Source organism: Oxyura jamaicensis, chromosome 10 (genome assembly GCF_011077185.1).
Source record: "Oxyura jamaicensis isolate SHBP4307 breed ruddy duck chromosome 10, BPBGC_Ojam_1.0, whole genome shotgun sequence".
Lineage (NCBI taxonomy): Eukaryota > Metazoa > Chordata > Aves > Anseriformes > Anatidae > Oxyura > Oxyura jamaicensis.
Window position 1 is genome coordinate 21,446,282 of NC_048902.1, and position 16,272 is coordinate 21,462,553.

At 53.5% G+C, this 16,272-nt stretch overlaps 3 protein-coding genes across 7 annotated transcripts in view; 1 reads left to right on the top strand and 2 right to left on the bottom strand.

The window, feature by feature from the left end:
* LOC118172202 (peptidyl-prolyl cis-trans isomerase FKBP8-like) overlaps positions 1–1,486 on the bottom strand; it is a 4,585-nt gene extending 3,099 nt beyond the window's left edge. The window contains exons 1-6 of the mRNA XM_035335959.1: positions 1,249–1,486; positions 991–1,157; positions 831–919; positions 305–764; positions 150–227; positions 7–67 (exon numbers count right to left, since the gene is read on the bottom strand). Of these exons, the coding sequence (XP_035191850.1) occupies positions 7–67; positions 150–227; positions 305–764; positions 831–919; positions 991–1,157; positions 1,249–1,486 (1,093 nt within the window). The remainder of the gene's footprint in view (positions 1–6; positions 68–149; positions 228–304; positions 765–830; positions 920–990; positions 1,158–1,248) is intronic.
* ELL3 (elongation factor for RNA polymerase II 3) lies at positions 552–7,671 on the top strand. Of its 5 annotated transcripts, none has more exons than XM_035335764.1 (12): positions 552–2,028; positions 2,103–2,144; positions 2,437–2,555; positions 3,056–3,216; positions 3,629–3,882; positions 3,958–4,082; positions 4,300–4,402; positions 4,783–5,023; positions 5,330–5,384; positions 5,734–5,905; positions 5,978–6,022; positions 6,121–7,671. In XM_035335764.1, exons 1-12 carry the CDS (start codon positions 1,894–1,896, stop codon positions 6,226–6,228), a joined length of 1,560 nt encoding a protein of 519 aa, XP_035191655.1. In that variant the 5' UTR covers positions 552–1,893; the 3' UTR covers positions 6,229–7,671. The 5 variants fall into 5 exon arrangements, with proteins under 5 accessions (XP_035191655.1, XP_035191657.1, XP_035191656.1 ...); XM_035335766.1 differs by having other exon boundaries at positions 4,786–5,023; XM_035335765.1 differs by having other exon boundaries at positions 4,303–4,402.
* PDIA3 (protein disulfide isomerase family A member 3) overlaps positions 7,547–16,272 on the bottom strand; it is a 28,518-nt gene continuing 19,792 nt past the window's right edge. Inside the window, exons 2-13 of the mRNA XM_035335960.1 lie at positions 16,080–16,177; positions 14,988–15,105; positions 14,176–14,283; positions 13,198–13,327; positions 12,603–12,719; positions 12,014–12,139; positions 11,269–11,451; positions 10,604–10,712; positions 9,610–9,738; positions 8,835–8,914; positions 8,219–8,276; positions 7,547–7,922 (exon numbers count right to left, since the gene is read on the bottom strand). Of these exons, the coding sequence (XP_035191851.1) occupies positions 7,803–7,922; positions 8,219–8,276; positions 8,835–8,914; positions 9,610–9,738; positions 10,604–10,712; positions 11,269–11,451; positions 12,014–12,139; positions 12,603–12,719; positions 13,198–13,327; positions 14,176–14,283; positions 14,988–15,105; positions 16,080–16,177 (1,376 nt within the window). The 3' untranslated portion in view covers positions 7,547–7,802. The remainder of the gene's footprint in view (positions 7,923–8,218; positions 8,277–8,834; positions 8,915–9,609; positions 9,739–10,603; positions 10,713–11,268; positions 11,452–12,013; positions 12,140–12,602; positions 12,720–13,197; positions 13,328–14,175; positions 14,284–14,987; positions 15,106–16,079; positions 16,178–16,272) is intronic.

Sequence of the window (16,272 nt, forward strand, 5' to 3'; positions counted from 1 at the left end):
CGGGGCCGGCGCGGGCCGCGGGCCGGGCGCGGCGCTTCACCAGGCGGGCGAGCTCGGCGTGGACGGCCTGCGGGGGGAGGCGGCCGGGCTGCAGCGGGGTGGCGCGGGAGCGGCTTCGCCGCCCCCCCCCCCCCCCCCCCCGCCCGCACCTTGCTGGCCGGGTCCAGCTCCAGCGCTCTGCGCAGGACGAGCGCGGCCTCCTCGTCGCGGCCCTGCTCTGTCAGCAGCTGCGGGACGGGAGAGACGGGGATGGCGGCGGGCGCTGGCGGCCAGGCGCGACGGCGCGGGGCGGCGCGGGGCGCACCTGGCCCCGCCGGAGCAGCGCCTTGCCGTTGTCCGGGCTGATGCGCAGCGCTGCCTCGCAAGCCGCCAGCGCCTCCCCGCCGCGCTGCAGCCGCCGCGCCGCCGCCGCGCAGTTGTTGAGGCACTTGACGCGCTGCTCCCGCAGCTCCTCTTCCTCCTGCGGCTCGGCCGGGGCTGCGGGGGGCATGGCGGTCAGCAGCCCCGCCCCGCCCCGCCCCGCCGTGGCCCGTCCCGCCCGGCCTGGCTCACCGGCGCCGTCGAGGGCCCGCAGCGCCAGGCGGTAGGAGCGCAGCGCCGCCGCGAAGTCGCCCCGCGCAAAGTGGACGTTTCCCCGCTCCCGCTTCTGCGCGCCCAGGCGGAGGCGGGCGGCGGGCGGCAGCCGCCGCGGGTCCGGGCCGTCGCGCACCTCCAGCAGCGTCACCTCAAAGAGCAGCGGCGCCTCGGGCGGCACGTCGGGCTCCCTGCGGGCAGAGCACCGGCTGCCCCCTGCGCCGCCCGGCCGCGCCTCCCCCCGCGCCCGGCCCCACCTGCCCGCGCGGCCGTAGCCGTAGGGGAAGGCTGCGAGGAAGAAGGACACCTCTCCGGGCTGCATGGTGGGAACGCCCAACTCCAGCGCCTGCGGACACACGGCACGGGCTGGCATCGCCGGGCGCCGGCCCCGAGCCCCGCGCCCCCGCCGGAGCAGACCTGCACGACGTCGCCCTGGCCCGGCACGAAGCTGAGCCGCGGGTCCCGCTCCACCAGGCCGCCGTCCTCCAGGGCCCCCAGCACCTTTACCGACACCTCCTGGCCCGGCCGCGGCGGCGGGCCGCCCTGCCCGTCCCGCACCACGCGCTTCCGCAGCAGCCGGTCCTCTGCGGGAGGCGGCCCGTGAGAGCCAACCCCCGGGCGCCGCCGCCCCGGCCCGAGGCTCCCGGCCCCGGCTCCCGGTGCCAGGGGACTCACCCGTCAGGTCGCTCCAGCCCTCGGCGGCGAAGAGCGGCGTGAAACCGGCGGGGCCCAGCGCCGCGAGTCCGTCCAGCCGCCGATAGAAGAGCTGCTCCTCCTCGCGGCCCGACGGCACCGCGATGGTGGTGTGGGGCATGCGGAACCGGACCCTCCTGCCCCGGCCTGGCCCCCGCGGCCGCTCGCCGGACCCCGCCTCCCGCTCTGGGGAGCCGCCGCCTGCAGAGGGTCCCTGCATGCCAGCCCCCGGCCCCGCTTTCCCCCCGCAGCTGTGACCCGGCCTCGGCCCAGGCGGGCCCTCGCTCCCTGGGGCTCGGCGGCGGGCTCCCGCAGCCCCCAGCCCGTTCCGGGCGCGCCGCCTCCGGCCCCGCCGCCCCGCGACTGCCCCGGGCAGCCCGGAGCCGGGAGCGCCCACGAACGCATCCCGCCGCGCCGTTACCTAATGCCCGGAAGCCGCTAAGGGGATTAGCGGTGACGGCAGGGCTTTGCGAGCCGCCGGCAAAAATAGCCGGCTCAGGTCGAGCTCTGACGCCGGGGTCCCACCGGGACCATCCCGGGACCGGCTGCCCCGCCCCGGAGCCGCCCCTCCCCGCCCCGGTGTCGCCCCGCCCCGGTGCCGCCCGGCGCGGTCCCGCACTCGGGGCCATGCCGCGGGCGCGGACGGAGCTGCGCGGGCGGCTCCGGTACCGGGGCTGCGGGCGGGGCCCGCGGCTCAGCCTCCTGCACGTGCGGCTCTCGGAGGCGGCGGCGCGGGCGCTGCGCGGCTGCCAGCAGCGGCAGGTGGGACCGGGGCGGGCCGGGGGATGCGGGGGAACCGCACTGTGCTGAACTCACGGCGTCCCGCGATGTTGCAGGGGGCGCCGGGGCCCGCGATCGCCTTCCAGGGGAGCCAGGGGGTGAGTGGGGCTGGGGACGGCGGCTGGGGAGGACTCGGGGGGACCGGGGCGCTCGGTGTGGCCTGGGGTGAGTGGATCGGGGCACCGGGGAAAGAGGGGGGACGAGATGGGACGCGGCACCCGGGCCGTCGGGGGCCAGGGGAAGGCTCGGAGCGCTCCGGGACGGTCTCCGCGGGACGGTGCCGGTGGCGCTGGTGCGAGCCGGGGCGGCGCCGCGGGATGGAGCCGCCTCTCCCCGCGGGATGGAGGGGCTCGGGGGGGTGCGGCCCTGACAGCCGGTCCCCGCCGGTAGTGCCTGACGGTGCCGGGAGGCCCTGGGACATGTCCGCGGCTCTTTGCCTTCTTCCTCTCCCGCTGCAGCCGAGACGAGCCGCAGGCCAGCTTCGAGTGTGTGCGGCTGGCAGCGCCCCGGTGAGCCCCCCGCCGCCAAGCCGAGGGTCTGGTGGGCTGTGGGTTGCTCGCTTGTACCCCCCCCCCGAGCCAACCCTCCCCCACTCTCCTGGTCACCTCTGCACTCGACCTGTGCCAGCAGTACGGCATCAGCCCCAGCCCTGGCACTGCTGACAGTGCTGCAGACACCCATGGGTGAAACACTGCCCGTGAGCAGTACCTCCCATCACTGTTCATACCCCAGTCATGTCCTATCCTGCTCACAGTCCCCAGTGGCAGCCCAGGACATTTGTGGGCTGAAAATCCCCAACAGCCTCTCATTGTTCACAGCATCCTCAGCCCACAGTCCCTGTAGGGGCATTCAGCATGCTGGGGCAGCAGCAGCCTTGGAGACAGGGCCTCTCTGGGGACAGGCTACCTCCTCTCTTGGGGTGCCCGCCTTGCAAGGTCTTCTCTGGGCTTTGCATGGGATAGGGCACATGGGCTGGGCTTGGCTGGTGGGAGGTGTTGTCTTCTTTCAGACTAGGTCAGAGCTGGCTGGACAGCGTGGGCAGCATCCAGGAGAAAATCACAGTCTGTGCCTCAGAGGGCACCTACTCAATGCTGCAGGAGCGTGTGTCCCAATCTAAGGAGCCCTGGAGCAGAGCAGTCACTGAGCCAGATGTGGCTGTGCCTGGCTATGGTGAGCAGGGTGCTGCAGGGGGTGCTGAGCCTTTGCTGCCTCTCAGGCTGAGGCCACACTGAGGCCCACACCTGCATGTTGGCAAACCACTAGGGCGTGATGGCTGCAGGGCCCCTGCTGTCCCCCCAGGAGAGGGGTGCTGCCTCCCCTGGGACCTGCTGGCTCTGGGACTTGGCAGCTGCTTGCCATGGCCAGGGGCAACAACTCTGCAAGTCTGGGGGTGTTGGGCCAAACCAGGTAGCAGGAGCCAGCAGTGGCACTCTGAGTGTGGTACCATTTTCCTGTCCTGTCACCCACAGTGGGGTGGGCACCACTGGCTGGGGGCACAGGGGCTGCACTGGGTGTGATGGGGGAGGAAACCTGGTGTGATTCTGCCAGGTGCTGACACTGCTTTCTCCAGATGTGTCTGCAGGCAAAGGTGTCACGGCTCCCGAGAAGGCAGGCACGGTCAGCGGCACTGTCAGTGTGCTGCAGCAGAGCTCCCTCTGTCACATCCGCGAGGGCAAGAACCATTGGCGAACAGCAGCCAGTCCCAGGGCCGCTGCCCAAAGCCTGGTTCAGCTCCTGGCCCTGCGGCCTCACCGCAAGCATGAGCTCCTGCAGCGGCTGGCGGGGACGCAGGCAGGCCGGCCCGACTGGGCAGGGCTGCTGGCTGCACTGGAGGAGGTGAGGGGCACTGGGGCAGCTCAACTCTGGCGTGTGAGCACTGTGGGACACACACGTGCTGCTCTCCCTGTGCAGGTGGCAGACCTGGATCCCATAGAGTGCTGCTACCGCCTGAAGCAGTCGCTGGTGGGGCGGGTGCAGGAGGACTGGCCAGGATACACTGCCCAGGAGCGTCGGCAGGTTGCCCTGCTGCAGCACAGGTAGAACCGGGGGACCAGGGTGAGGTGCAAGGAGCAGGGGGCTGCAGTTGCACATTTGCTGCTGGGGTCTTGCCTTGGGCACACTGCACATGATGCCAGGTGCTCAGCACCCTCCAGGCACAGCTGGATCCACCCTTCTGCTGCCCTGGCACCAGGCATCCGAAGGCGCTTGCTACCCCAGCCTAAGTCTCTGGTCACCCCCCTTCTTGTGCTCCAGCAGTCAGCCCCACGGCCCCACAGCCCGGTCCTTCCTGGTGCCTCTGCAGCAACCGCTGGAGTGTGGCTCCCCTCTGGGTGCTGGTGGAAACCATCTGGGAGTGGTAAGTGTTTGTGGACGCCGGCAGCAGAAAGCTCGCAGGTTCGCAGGGGGAGAGGGCCTGGCTGGGTGTCTGCTTCCCGAAGGCATCCAACTGCTTCCTCACTGTGTCCCCTTCCCATGAAGCCCAGCCACCCCAGGGCTCTGGGTTCTGCTCCTGCCTTGTGTCCCAGCGAGCCCTGTGCCCTGTGTGGCAGCAGGGGCTGGCCCTGCTGCAGCTCTTGGCTCACAGACACAGCCCAGTGGCTGGGGTGTGCCAGGCCAGGGCTGTGACATGAAGCAAGGGATGTCGCAGCCCTGGGCTGAAGCTGGCAGAAGCATGCAGCACCAACTGCTGGAGCAGGGGTCTGGGACAGGCATGAGGCAGAGCGAGTTTTCTTTCAGAAGCGCCTGGCACTGCTGGATTTCTCCAACCCAAGAGTCAGCAAGAGGCACCGGAGCTGCCTGCGGACATTTGGCACGAGGCAGCCAGGAGCACGGGGCCAGCAGCAGGCTGGGCCTCTGCCCCCGAGTAGTGACACCAGGGAGCTGCAGGGTGCAGAACAGGGGGAGAGCAGAGAAGAGGCGGACAATGACCAGGAGGAGGGCGCCCCATGCCCTGAGCAGCGCTGCTCTGCACCCAGAGGTGGGGGGAGCATGGCCAGGGCCTGGCCAGCTTGTGTTGCAGAACTAGACCCTAGGGTCCGTTGGGAGGGAGGTGGCTGGCCCAAAAACAGGACTTCTGGTAAGCAGAGAGGTTTTGGCTCCAGAGCCAAGGTGAACACAGGGATGGTGCATGCCTGGATGTGCTGCCCAGCCTCATGGCTCCCATGCCCAGCAGAGCCACGCAGCTGCCAGTTTGGTTTGGGACAGAGTGCTGGACAGGTTCTGGCTGAGTGGGAGAAGAAGGCTCTGGGAGGGCTTTAATCCTCACTCGTCTTCTCCTTGTCAGACAACAGGTCCCAGCCCAGCAGTTCCTCCTTAGCAGAGATCCCAGATTACTTGCGGTAAGAGAGTTTGGTATTAGCTATCACAGCATCGTATCACCACCCTGAGTTTGCCACTACCTACCACACACCATCATCCTGATGATGGGCAATTTGGCCCAGCCCCAGAGCATTGGACAGGCTGAGACCAAACTGCCTGCCCAGCCTCCAGTGGTGGCAGCAGCAAAGGCTGCAAGCCAGGTCCCAGGCACAGCAGTGTAACAGCCATGTGTGCTCACTGCCGCTCATGCTGAGGGCATTGGCAAGACAACATAGCATGGCCAGGCCCCTGCCCTGCCACCAGCAAGGGCTCTACTGCAGCGCTCTTGAAGACACAGGGAAAACAAGCCTTTTCTCCTCGTTGTGGCAGAAAATACCATACCATCCGCTCAGCAGAGCAATGCAGATCTTACGAGGCAGCGTTCAGTGCAGACTACGCTGAGTACCGCTATCTGCACACTCGCATTGGTAGTGTGAGCCAGAAATTCATTCAACTGGGAGCTAGAATGAAGACATTGAAGCAAGGAACAGAGGAGCGCAAGGCAAGCAGTAGACCTGGGCCATGGGTGACACAGCTGTGCTGTTTCTGCTCATCTCCTGCTTTTGGCTTTCAGGCACTTGAAGCTAAGATTTTGTATGAATACAGCCACTTCAAGAAGGTAAGGCTGTGTGCCCAACAGGTACTGGGGTCCCTCCAGGAGCTGATCTTTGTGTGTGGTTTTCTTTCTTTGTTCTTCTTTTTTTGTTTTCCTTTCAGAGTTATCCTAGTTACCAGCAGGAGAAGAACCGCTGTGAATACCTGCACCAGAAGCTCTCCCACATCAAAAGTCTGATTCTACAGTTCGAAGGAAGAGGAAACTCCTAGGCACACCACTGCTGGGATTCCTTTCCTTTTTTTTTTTTTTTTTTTTTCTTCTCAGGACCTGTTCTTCCTGGAACAGGAAGGTTGGAGGAATGGTTGGAGGAATTAGGTCCCCAAAAATGCATTAGACTAAAGGTGATGTTGAAGAATGTCCTACAGGCCTAGGGTAGTTGCTACCTGGGGCACAGACCACTTGGCAGCCAGCAGCATATTAGAGAAGGTAGATATGGTTTAATATACTGATGTAATAGAAATTCTTGTATTTCAGAATTGATACTGCATAGCTGCTATAGCCAGAAAACTATGTGCTAAGTGTTGTATGATCTACTGTACCTGGAAGATTTCAGCAGCAATAAAAAACTGGTACACTGCCTTTTGGAAGTGTGGGGGAGGAAACCACAAAGAAAGCACTAGTTCTTACCATGGTAACTGCTGCACCATGGTAGTACCTCATAAGTCTGCTGTTCCTTGTTCCAATCCACACTCATCCTGAGAAACTCATATCCAGGGCAACAGCCTATCTTTGTTTACCCACCACAGCACTCCTGACCTTTCCAATCAGCACATTATGGGACAGAGGAAGTTAGGACTGCTTGTACCAAAATGGTCAGTCACAGCCCACACCATCTGACTGGAGAATAGGATTGCATTCCTCTCCTGGAGGAAGGTATTGCTACAGTCTGTTTTCTACCAAAAAAAAAAAATAATAAAAAAATCTTACAATTAAGTGGTCTTAATTAACTGTCCTAACCACACACAAAGTACAGACAACAGATCTTCAACAAGCCTACTGGATGTTAAAAACACCATCACTGGCTTTACCTGTGTTTGGGAAGAATATGTTGTTACTAGTGCTCCTCCCCTACACTCAACTAATTTTGCAAAATTTAGAAGCTTAATGCTGCTGCTGGTACGCTGCTGATCAAACCTGATGACATACTGCTCTGTAAGTCTGCATGTCTAGATCCAGCAGTCCCATTAAGTACTATGTACCTCTGAAGTCACCAGAGCAGCATTACTACCCTACCAGGCAACATGCAGACAGCAAAAGCATTTATAAACAGGGTCCCTGAACCCCAAATCTGCACAGCTGCAGCACCTGAAGCAGGACCCATTGGGGCAGTTGCTGCTACTATACTCTGGGACAACCTCATATCTGGACAAAGAGACAGTCTAAAGGCTGAGCCTAAAGGCTCACTGAAGTAAACTAGACTCACAGTAGGAAGGTGCTGACTAGAGAGCAGCAGCAGCCTGATGTTATGTTTGAGATCTCCATATGACAGAGACACTTTGGTTTAAGGGGGTCATTTTATTGTTTCACTTCTCCAAATGTACAAAAAAAATTAGAAAATAACCCTACTCCCACCCCCTCCCAAACCACAAAACAAACCAGTCTGGGGAGCCCCACAACAGTGCAGCTAAGAGACGGCAGGAAATTAAACAGAACTAGATACAGCAGCTGGGGCCCCTCAGCCCACATGGTCACTGGCTCTTCACAACCCAGAACTGGCCCCAGTCTGCCCAGTGCTTCCCCAATTCACACAGAGCTCATCCTGACAAGATGGTGAGTGGGTACTTTACAAATCCTCCTTTGCTTTCTTCTTGGATTTCTTGGTTTTATCTTCCTCCTGCAGCACAGGAGTGCTGGTTGCCTCCCGCTTCAAGTAGCTGATGAAGTCACTCACTTCTCTGCCACCCTGCAGGAAACACAAGACAGTAAGGCAGAGGCTGATCTCCCTGTGGACTTCCCTTTGCTGTGTGTGTGGGGGGTGGTGTTCAGGTGCCAGGCAGGAGACCAAAGCAACTGTAAGTAGAGCTCTCCCCCGTGAGTCTGCAGTATGCAACAGAACATTCCCAGCAGGTACCACCAGGTGTGTTCCCAGGGTAACAGGACAGAGTGCCAGGCACAACTCCAGAGAGACTCTGAGTTATTTGGACACTTGGATTCTACTTTATCTTTTTTACAAAGCCCCAGGAGAAGCAAAACACTCACCTCATACTTCTTTGGATTCTGCTTCTTGCCAGCTGGAGCAAAATAAATGGTGGGAAAGCTGGGGAAATAGAATAGATGTCTGAGCTCAGGATGTGCTATTTTCTTCAGGCTCTGTCATTCCAGACTATCAGGCCAACACTAACTGAGGGAACTTGCACCCTGCATTGCTCTGGTTTAGCATGGCAACAGCTTCACCAGCTCTTATGCCAGAAGGTATGACCTCCAAAAGCCTGGTCCTGTCTGCACAGCTGGCTGAGCACAACTATGGCCAGTTTTGCAAGCTAAACAGTTTTCATAAAAGCAACTCCAGTGATGTTCTTACACTGCTGAGACCAGAATCATAGTAAATTCAAAAGCAGAGCAAGGGGTTCAGTGAGACAGGCCTTTAAGCACGGCCAGGACACCAGAACCCCAGAGGAGAGTGACAGATGCATGGAGTCTTTTTCCCCACATGACTTCTTCACACTAAGTAAATGCCTAACAGTTGTATGCCAATTGCCCCTGCGCTCCCATCCACCCCAGGAGACACTTTCAGCTCTTCTGTAGGGATTGCTGGTCAGAGACAGAAGCCAGAACTGGTCCACTGATGCAGTGCTATAATGGCAATAATACCTACCCTCTGACTTCATATGGAGAAGGCACATCGTTGGCTGTAGCATCCATTTTGGCAATGACAATATTGGGGTCTTTACTGAGCTGTTAGTAAGAGAGCATATTAATAACCAATCCATAGTAATTAACACCAGGAACTACGCAATCAGCAAAGACAGTGATGTAAGAGGACAGTACACACTCTACACAAAAAGCAGCAAATTTCTATGCAGTTTTCTTCTGCCTCAACAGGGGCACAAAGAAGAAAGTCCCTCATCATTCAGCTGTATGCAGCATACAACTCCCAAAGGTACCTGCTGGATTTGTCTGGTATAACTTCTGGGGAATGCTGACCCCAGAGAAACTGCCTAGCTTCAGTCTTTTAGATGTAGGAAAGGTGCCTGACACTCAAATAGGAAAACACTGGTCAGACCTGAGAAAATAGCTGTATTTACTCCACTACTGAAAACGTACAGGGCAGTGTTATCTTTCACCAGACAAGAGACTTTAATCATTCAGAGGGAAAGGACCTAAAAAAGGAACTTTGCCAACTGAGGACAGTCACTGAATCACGGAATATTTACTTGGAAGAACAAAAAGAGCAAGTTAACCCAACAGCGTGGTTGCTACCATGCTCCAGATCCTGCTAATATACTTGTGCATTCACAGGCAATGCCAAGCAAAGTCCTCAAGAAGGCATAATTATGCCATTATTATAAAGGCTAGACAGACAGAACCTGCAGGACTGTTTAGCACTGCAAAGTTCTAGTTTGCACTTGCAACAAAGTCCTAAGACCTACCTTCTCCCCCAGTTCTTTGTATTTGGGCTCCAGATTCTTGCAATGGCCACACCAAGGTGCATAAAATTCTATCAGGACGTCTTTGTCTTCTGCATTAACAATTTCATCAAAGTTCTCAGCAACCACCACCTGACAGAGTTTGATCAGACAAGTTAATTTTTTTTTTAAGTCAACAGTGAGGTAACATGACATACTCCATACACTATGCCCCAGTAAGCCTGGCTCTCCCACAGCAGGATTCACACCACACCTACACAGGGAGCATCAAAATGACCAAACACACAGCTCTTCAAGCTGTAACATCTTTAACTTGCAGGCAAAAGGCATAAGATACTAGCACCATCTGCAGGTGAGGTGTGGACCCGGTAACATTGCAGGAGGATGGTAAAATCATTTATTTTTAATTCCACTAGTTCCAAGCTGAAAAATGAGCTTAGCCAGACTGGCCAGGGCATCCCCATGCACACATAGAACAGTGCCCTTCATTCCCTTCTAACACGCGCATCATAAGGCCAAACCATGGGAGTACTTCCTTTCAGGGCAGAATTTAGTGGGATGAATGTACAGGAAGAATTATACCACTCCCGTAAGCTGATGAGATGAACGCGTAACTCTTTAGGAACGGTGCAGTTGTGACCAGCTCAAAAGCTATGCTATGGGGGAGCACAAGTCAAGACAGCAGGCCTTTGTAGAAGCCCCGTAAATTGTGATGAACTTACACTTGGAGGACAAATCACTGGTGTGCTCAAGCAGCAGTTACTGTGCTGACAGAACAGTATGGAATCAAAACTGCAAGCTGCATTTCCCCCTTGCCTCAGAAAATTACAACATAAAAAGGAGTGAATTCTTTTTCCATCTAATCACAGAATAGGCTTCTCAAGATGCCACAACACAGCATTCACAGTATGGGATACCGGGACATGACTGGAAGCTGCCACTGAAGCTTTCTCCAGCCACTAGTAGGAGCTGCTGCTACCCTTGATACAGCACTCACCTTCACAGGACCATCATTGCTTTCAGGGACAGGCTCCGATTTCAGGTACTTTTTTAAATTTCCATCAAAGTAATCTTGCAGGAATCTCTCCAGAGCCTTTCCATCACGGCTGAAAGCAAAGTGATATTTTACAGCCACCATGACACATACAGGATGAGAGACAAAAACTTCCAAGGCTGAATTAAGCTCCTTCCACCCACATAACAGATGCTACTTGCATCTCTGAAAGCACCAGTCTGGGGCCAACTTAGAAGACCCAAGAACAAGGACAACAGAAACCACTAGAATTTTGACAGAAGGCTGGATGCATATCCCATTCAAGGTTTTAGGCCTTTCAACACCCTTAAGTTTCTTCCTTTTTTCAATAAAAAAAAAGGTATAACCATTCCCACCCATACCCTTTAATACATCTTAATTCCTAACCAGACATTAAATAACTTGAATTCAATTCTGTACCTTTGTATAAAAACAGGGGGGGGCTGGGAAGCTCTCTGGAGGGTAGGAAAGTACACCTGACAACTAAGATATTTTGACCCAGCAGTCATTTCTTTGATCAGGAAGATCCAGTTTTCCTGTTTCCTCCAAGCTAATGAAGTATGATCTGGTCACAGACCCCCAGACAAAAGTCTATCAGAGAGGCAACATTGCTAAGTTCAAAAACTTACGAGAATTCTTCCTGCATGACATATTTATCTCCTTTAGCTGTTCTGATGGCAACAACAGGAGCCTCACCCACGCTGCTGTCTAGACCAAATTCTGACAGCTCATGGCCAAAGGTTTTCCGGCTAGCAACAGCAAATGATAGTTTGTGGCCAGCATCCAAGAACTTCTTTGCGATCATCATAACCCTGAGAGGAAAAAAAAACAAAAACCAAAACTGAAAACAAAGATGATTCCATGGAACATTGTTTTCCACATGACATATGTTGAGCCACACACTGGACAAGGAATTCAGTGGTGTGAAGTGATACATTCAGCATAGGTAAGTCCTACAGAAGTGGCGTTGAGAAGCAGAGTAAGCAAGCAAGCTTGTGTTTATTCTGAATGAAGCCTGTGTAAATGTCAGGTGCTTTCATCTTTTAACCATCAGCTTGATCACTAAGGTCTAAGGCAGTGGTGAATAAGAAGGACAGAATACCATATAACCTTACCAAGGAGATTTCAGTTTAAGGTCAAGGGACTAGAGATCCAAAAGCAAATATGGTGGGGTTCCAAATGGTAAGTGCCTTTGGTTCTGCAGGCAGCAGCCAGCTTGGTAGTTTTGATTAGAAACCCACCTGGAATTTTTCTGAGAGTGAATAATTCTCATACGAACAGATTTAAGAAACTCTTTAAATGGAACTCTGGAACCGCACTAACACAGGGACCAAATAAGAGACGCTGATGAACACCACCCTGGCCACTGTGTACCTGTTACGCCAGTAGTTGGAACCCTTTGCATTCTTCTCATAGTCCACATCATAGTATGCCACCAGCAAGTCCTTCCCCTGGATCAAATCTTTGTTGTCTTCAGTCATGTGTGGACAGATGCCAAAGCTATCAAAGAAAAAGAGGTTAGCAGCTTTGATTTCACTGTCCAAAATCTTGTCTTGATATAGCACACTCCTGTTTCACACCCAAGAATGTTCAGTAGGCAGTAAGACCCAAGAAAGAAACACTTTGCCCATTCATGTACCAAGTCAAATCTTCATCTCTAGCCACAATGTCAGTTAACATATCTGACCTAATTAAGGCCAAATTTGGCATACTTCTCAGGAAGTTTACTGTTTTTTAAATACAAGTATAGTTGCTAGATTATAGAGTAGATGCCAACAACCATGCTAGGATTTCCAGAAAGAAGGGAGATATCCCAAAGGACACAGAGCCTGAAAGACAGCTCTTATGGAAACTAAACAGGAAGCAGCAGCAACACCAGGTAGAGAAAAAATGAATTCTGATAGGTCTGAATCCAGTTCCAGATAGATGCGTCTATTATGTTCTGCAGTTATGAGACACTCACATGTTCTCCTGGATAAATTTCTTGATTTTTCCACTGGTGATTTTGTCTTCTGTGTACTTGACAGTGCTGTCCTCAAACTTGTTCGTGAGCCGTGAAGGACGGAACAAGACTATACCCCTGATGGGAAGCAGATATCATTAATTAGTTCAAAGTGTCCCTAGGCTTCCAAAGGGCAACAGCTAGAGGAAGCAAAAACCTGATCTCCAGTGACTACCCCCATTCGATGTTCATAGATGCAAGAAGACTGGCTAGTTTCTCGGTGGCACTATTGCATTACATCTACCTGTCAGGCTGTTTTCCATTATTCAGACAGTACACAGTCTTCTACAGTGAGAAACTAAAAAGAACAAGGGGAGGCAAAACACCTCTGCTGAGACATTTCCCACCTGGAGGCAAACACTAACTCTCCACATCCTGCAAGTCTCAATTCCAGACATTTAAACTACGCATGTATACGCACGCACACACAACAGGCATTTGGAAAAGCAACAATACCTTAAACTATGTTCAGAAGCTTAATCCAGTTAAGAACTGGAATCCACGAATTTGTTCCAGATGTCTCAATAACAAGAAATCTTTACATTAAAGAACTTACTCTCCATCTTCCTCATACTTCTGCACCAATTGCTCCTCACTGGTGTGTGCAAAACGGTAGTTATCTCTTAAGTTGTTGGCAGCTTTCATGAATTCAGAATAAGCATCACCAGATGCATCTCCAAAGAAGCCTGCAGCAGAAAGACAGATGGTGACCCCAAACCAACTCAGCAGCAGTTACTGTGCAACTCTCATCATTTATCTTTACAATGCATTGAAAGATGTCTTCTGAATCAAGTCCTCCAATGCATGTCCAGGCCAGTCTTTGACAGCTTCTCTCCCATTTTTAGTGAAACATTCCCTCCCTTCCATCAGCAGGAAGTTACTCAAGAATCAGTCATTCATCTAAAAGAAAAACGTCCTCTGAGCACTAAGATTTCAATTTGCAACCACATGAGACACTACTAGTGGTAACAACAGCCAATGGTACTTAAGTTCAGGACAGCTGATCAATACTCATTCCGTTCCACTTGTATGATGACACCTGATCTAGACAAAGAAAAACTGCTATTGCCACTTGTAAGCCATGATCAGACCATACAATGCTGACAAATACCACCCTAGTGTACTTTCTAGAAAATAAAAGCTACGTCTTGTCAGTCAGCCAAAAGAACAAGCTTAAAAAAACACTACAGTGCCAAGACGGTCAAAGAATCAAAAGAAAAATAGTTGGAACAAATCCCCAGAGGTCACCAAGTTCAATCTCTTGCTCAAAGCAGAACCAGCTTCAAGGACAGGTCAGGGTGCTGAGGGCTTTGTCCAATTTTTGAAAAATTTCCAAGACTGAAAGCTTCAAAACCTCTCTGGACACACGTTCCAGTGCTTTTTCACTCTTGCCACAAAAAACTTTTTTGCTCACATCCAGCTGCTACTTCCCTTGCTAGTCTGATAGCACCTTTCATCCTTTCACTGTATATTCCCAACAGATTTTCCAGAGTCAAATGCCCACTCATTTCAGCGCTGCACTGATTCTACTCACCCACTACAGAAGCATCTTTATCACCGATGAATTTCTCAAAATCAGCCACAGAATTGAGAACCACTGAAGCAGGTCCTGCCTGTTTCTTGAGATGACTGACAATTCCATCTTAAAAGAAAAATTAAACAATTAAAGGGATGAATACAAAGTTCTAAAATACATTTTTCAAGCTTCCTAAAACAAAAGCTGTTTCTGCAAAATCCACACACCTGGTGCCAGGTGATAAATACGATATGAATTGAAAGACTGTCATCAGCGCTTTCTCTTAAGAATTTCCATGCCATCACATTGAAAACTAACCTAAGAAAGGCAGAGCTTTTCAGAGCATTGCCCTTACAAAAATGATTTTTTTCAATGCTCTCATACTAAGAGCTGCATAGTATGCCTATAAGGTGTTACAGAAAGCTGTACTGGTAGTAATAATACATTCTAAGAAAACTCATCAAGACAGACACAGAACGCCCTCTCACTTGTACAAAAGTACTTCAGAGATTAATTACCAAGTTACACATAACAAGAAGTTATCTGTATGAGGTCTTCCCCTCAAGCATGTTCTGCATAGCACTCATCAAGGGTACTATGGGTGAAAGACAATTTAGAAGCCTTCAGCTTTAAAAGAGTTTTAAGGGATGCTAAGCATCTAGGACTTTCAAAGCACAAAGAGTTCTCGGAGGGGCAATGCATACATGTAGGTGGGATTCTTCTTTGTATCTATCAATACATTTAACATCCCTGATACAAGCCTATTCAGTGTGCCCCTGCCTTCCAGCACTATTTCCGCAAGCAAGATGCTGAGACTAACAAGCTCTTACCTGCTGTCCTGGGCCCATCGTAGGTTCCCGCCTCTTCTCCATCTCGAAAAATCTTCAAGGTGGGATATCCACTGACTCCGTACTTGTTACAGGTGTTTGAATTTGCTGTACAGTCAACCTAAAAGGATAGAAATATTGCTGCTCAGCGACCTAGCAAATCGTATACCCAAACAACAGCAGCTTTGCCATTACCCACACCGTCATATGTAAATTGGAGGTTTGATGGCTGGAAAGCTCTCACATGCTTTTAACCAAGGCTGGATTCCTTCCACACAAAATGTGAGGATCTGAGAAGCATCTATGCGACTCACATGTAGAAGATTAGAACCCAGGCCTAGCACCCAACCAAGTGGTCCAATGGGGAGTTCATTACACAGAGTAGCCCTGAGAAGTCAATAACAGGGAAAGATGTAATGCGTGTAACAGCACAGATATAATAAAAGACCCAGAAAAATATTTCAGGAAATAATTGAAAGATTAAATAGTTGTAGGTTTGACATGACTACACGCAAAAAAAATCTGAGAAAGAGTAGATTCTTGCAACCAATGTCAGGCTTAACAGAAATTGACCATTCTTAACACATTACCAATCCTAAAGGTACCTGCCATGCCCGAAGCAAACAGGAGTCCGTAGCACTTCCCACAAAGGAACAGAAGACCCTGATTTAACGAAACTACGCAAGTTTTCTGGCAGAAAACTCTTGAACAACATCCCTTGCTTTGTAAGTTACGGGACAGTACCATGAGTACATAGCATGCTAATTCTTGGACTAGGACCACACAGTTCACAGGAGGTTTCTTCCTCCCAGCCTGGGAGGGCCCTCTCTCAGGCAGTGGCACACACCCTTTTCACATTCTGGAAGCCAACTGAACGGGCCACAGCCCTCACAGGCTTCAGTTTCCCAACCGCTCCCTGGTGCTCCAACCCTCAAAGAGGAGCAGCCTGGCAGGGCTCACGGAAGGCCAGGCGCGCGCATGGGCAGAGGCTACCGGAGGGCTGCAACACCGATGCCTTTATTTGACCAAAGTCTGTCTGGGAGCCTCCCGCAGGTCAGCGCCCCCCGGCTCGAGCCGGCGCGGCCAAGCCCCCACCTTGACGAGCGGCACGATGCCCTTCAGCCGGGTCGCCGCCGACTCGTACTCCGGCGCCAGCCGCTTGCAGTGCCCGCACCTGGAAAGACGGAGGGGTTAGGCCCGCCGGGAAGCCCCCGCGCGCCCGCCCCGCCCCCACCCCGGGCCCTCCCGCCCGGCCCGGCCGCCCCCCGGGCCCGGCCTCGCCGCCCCC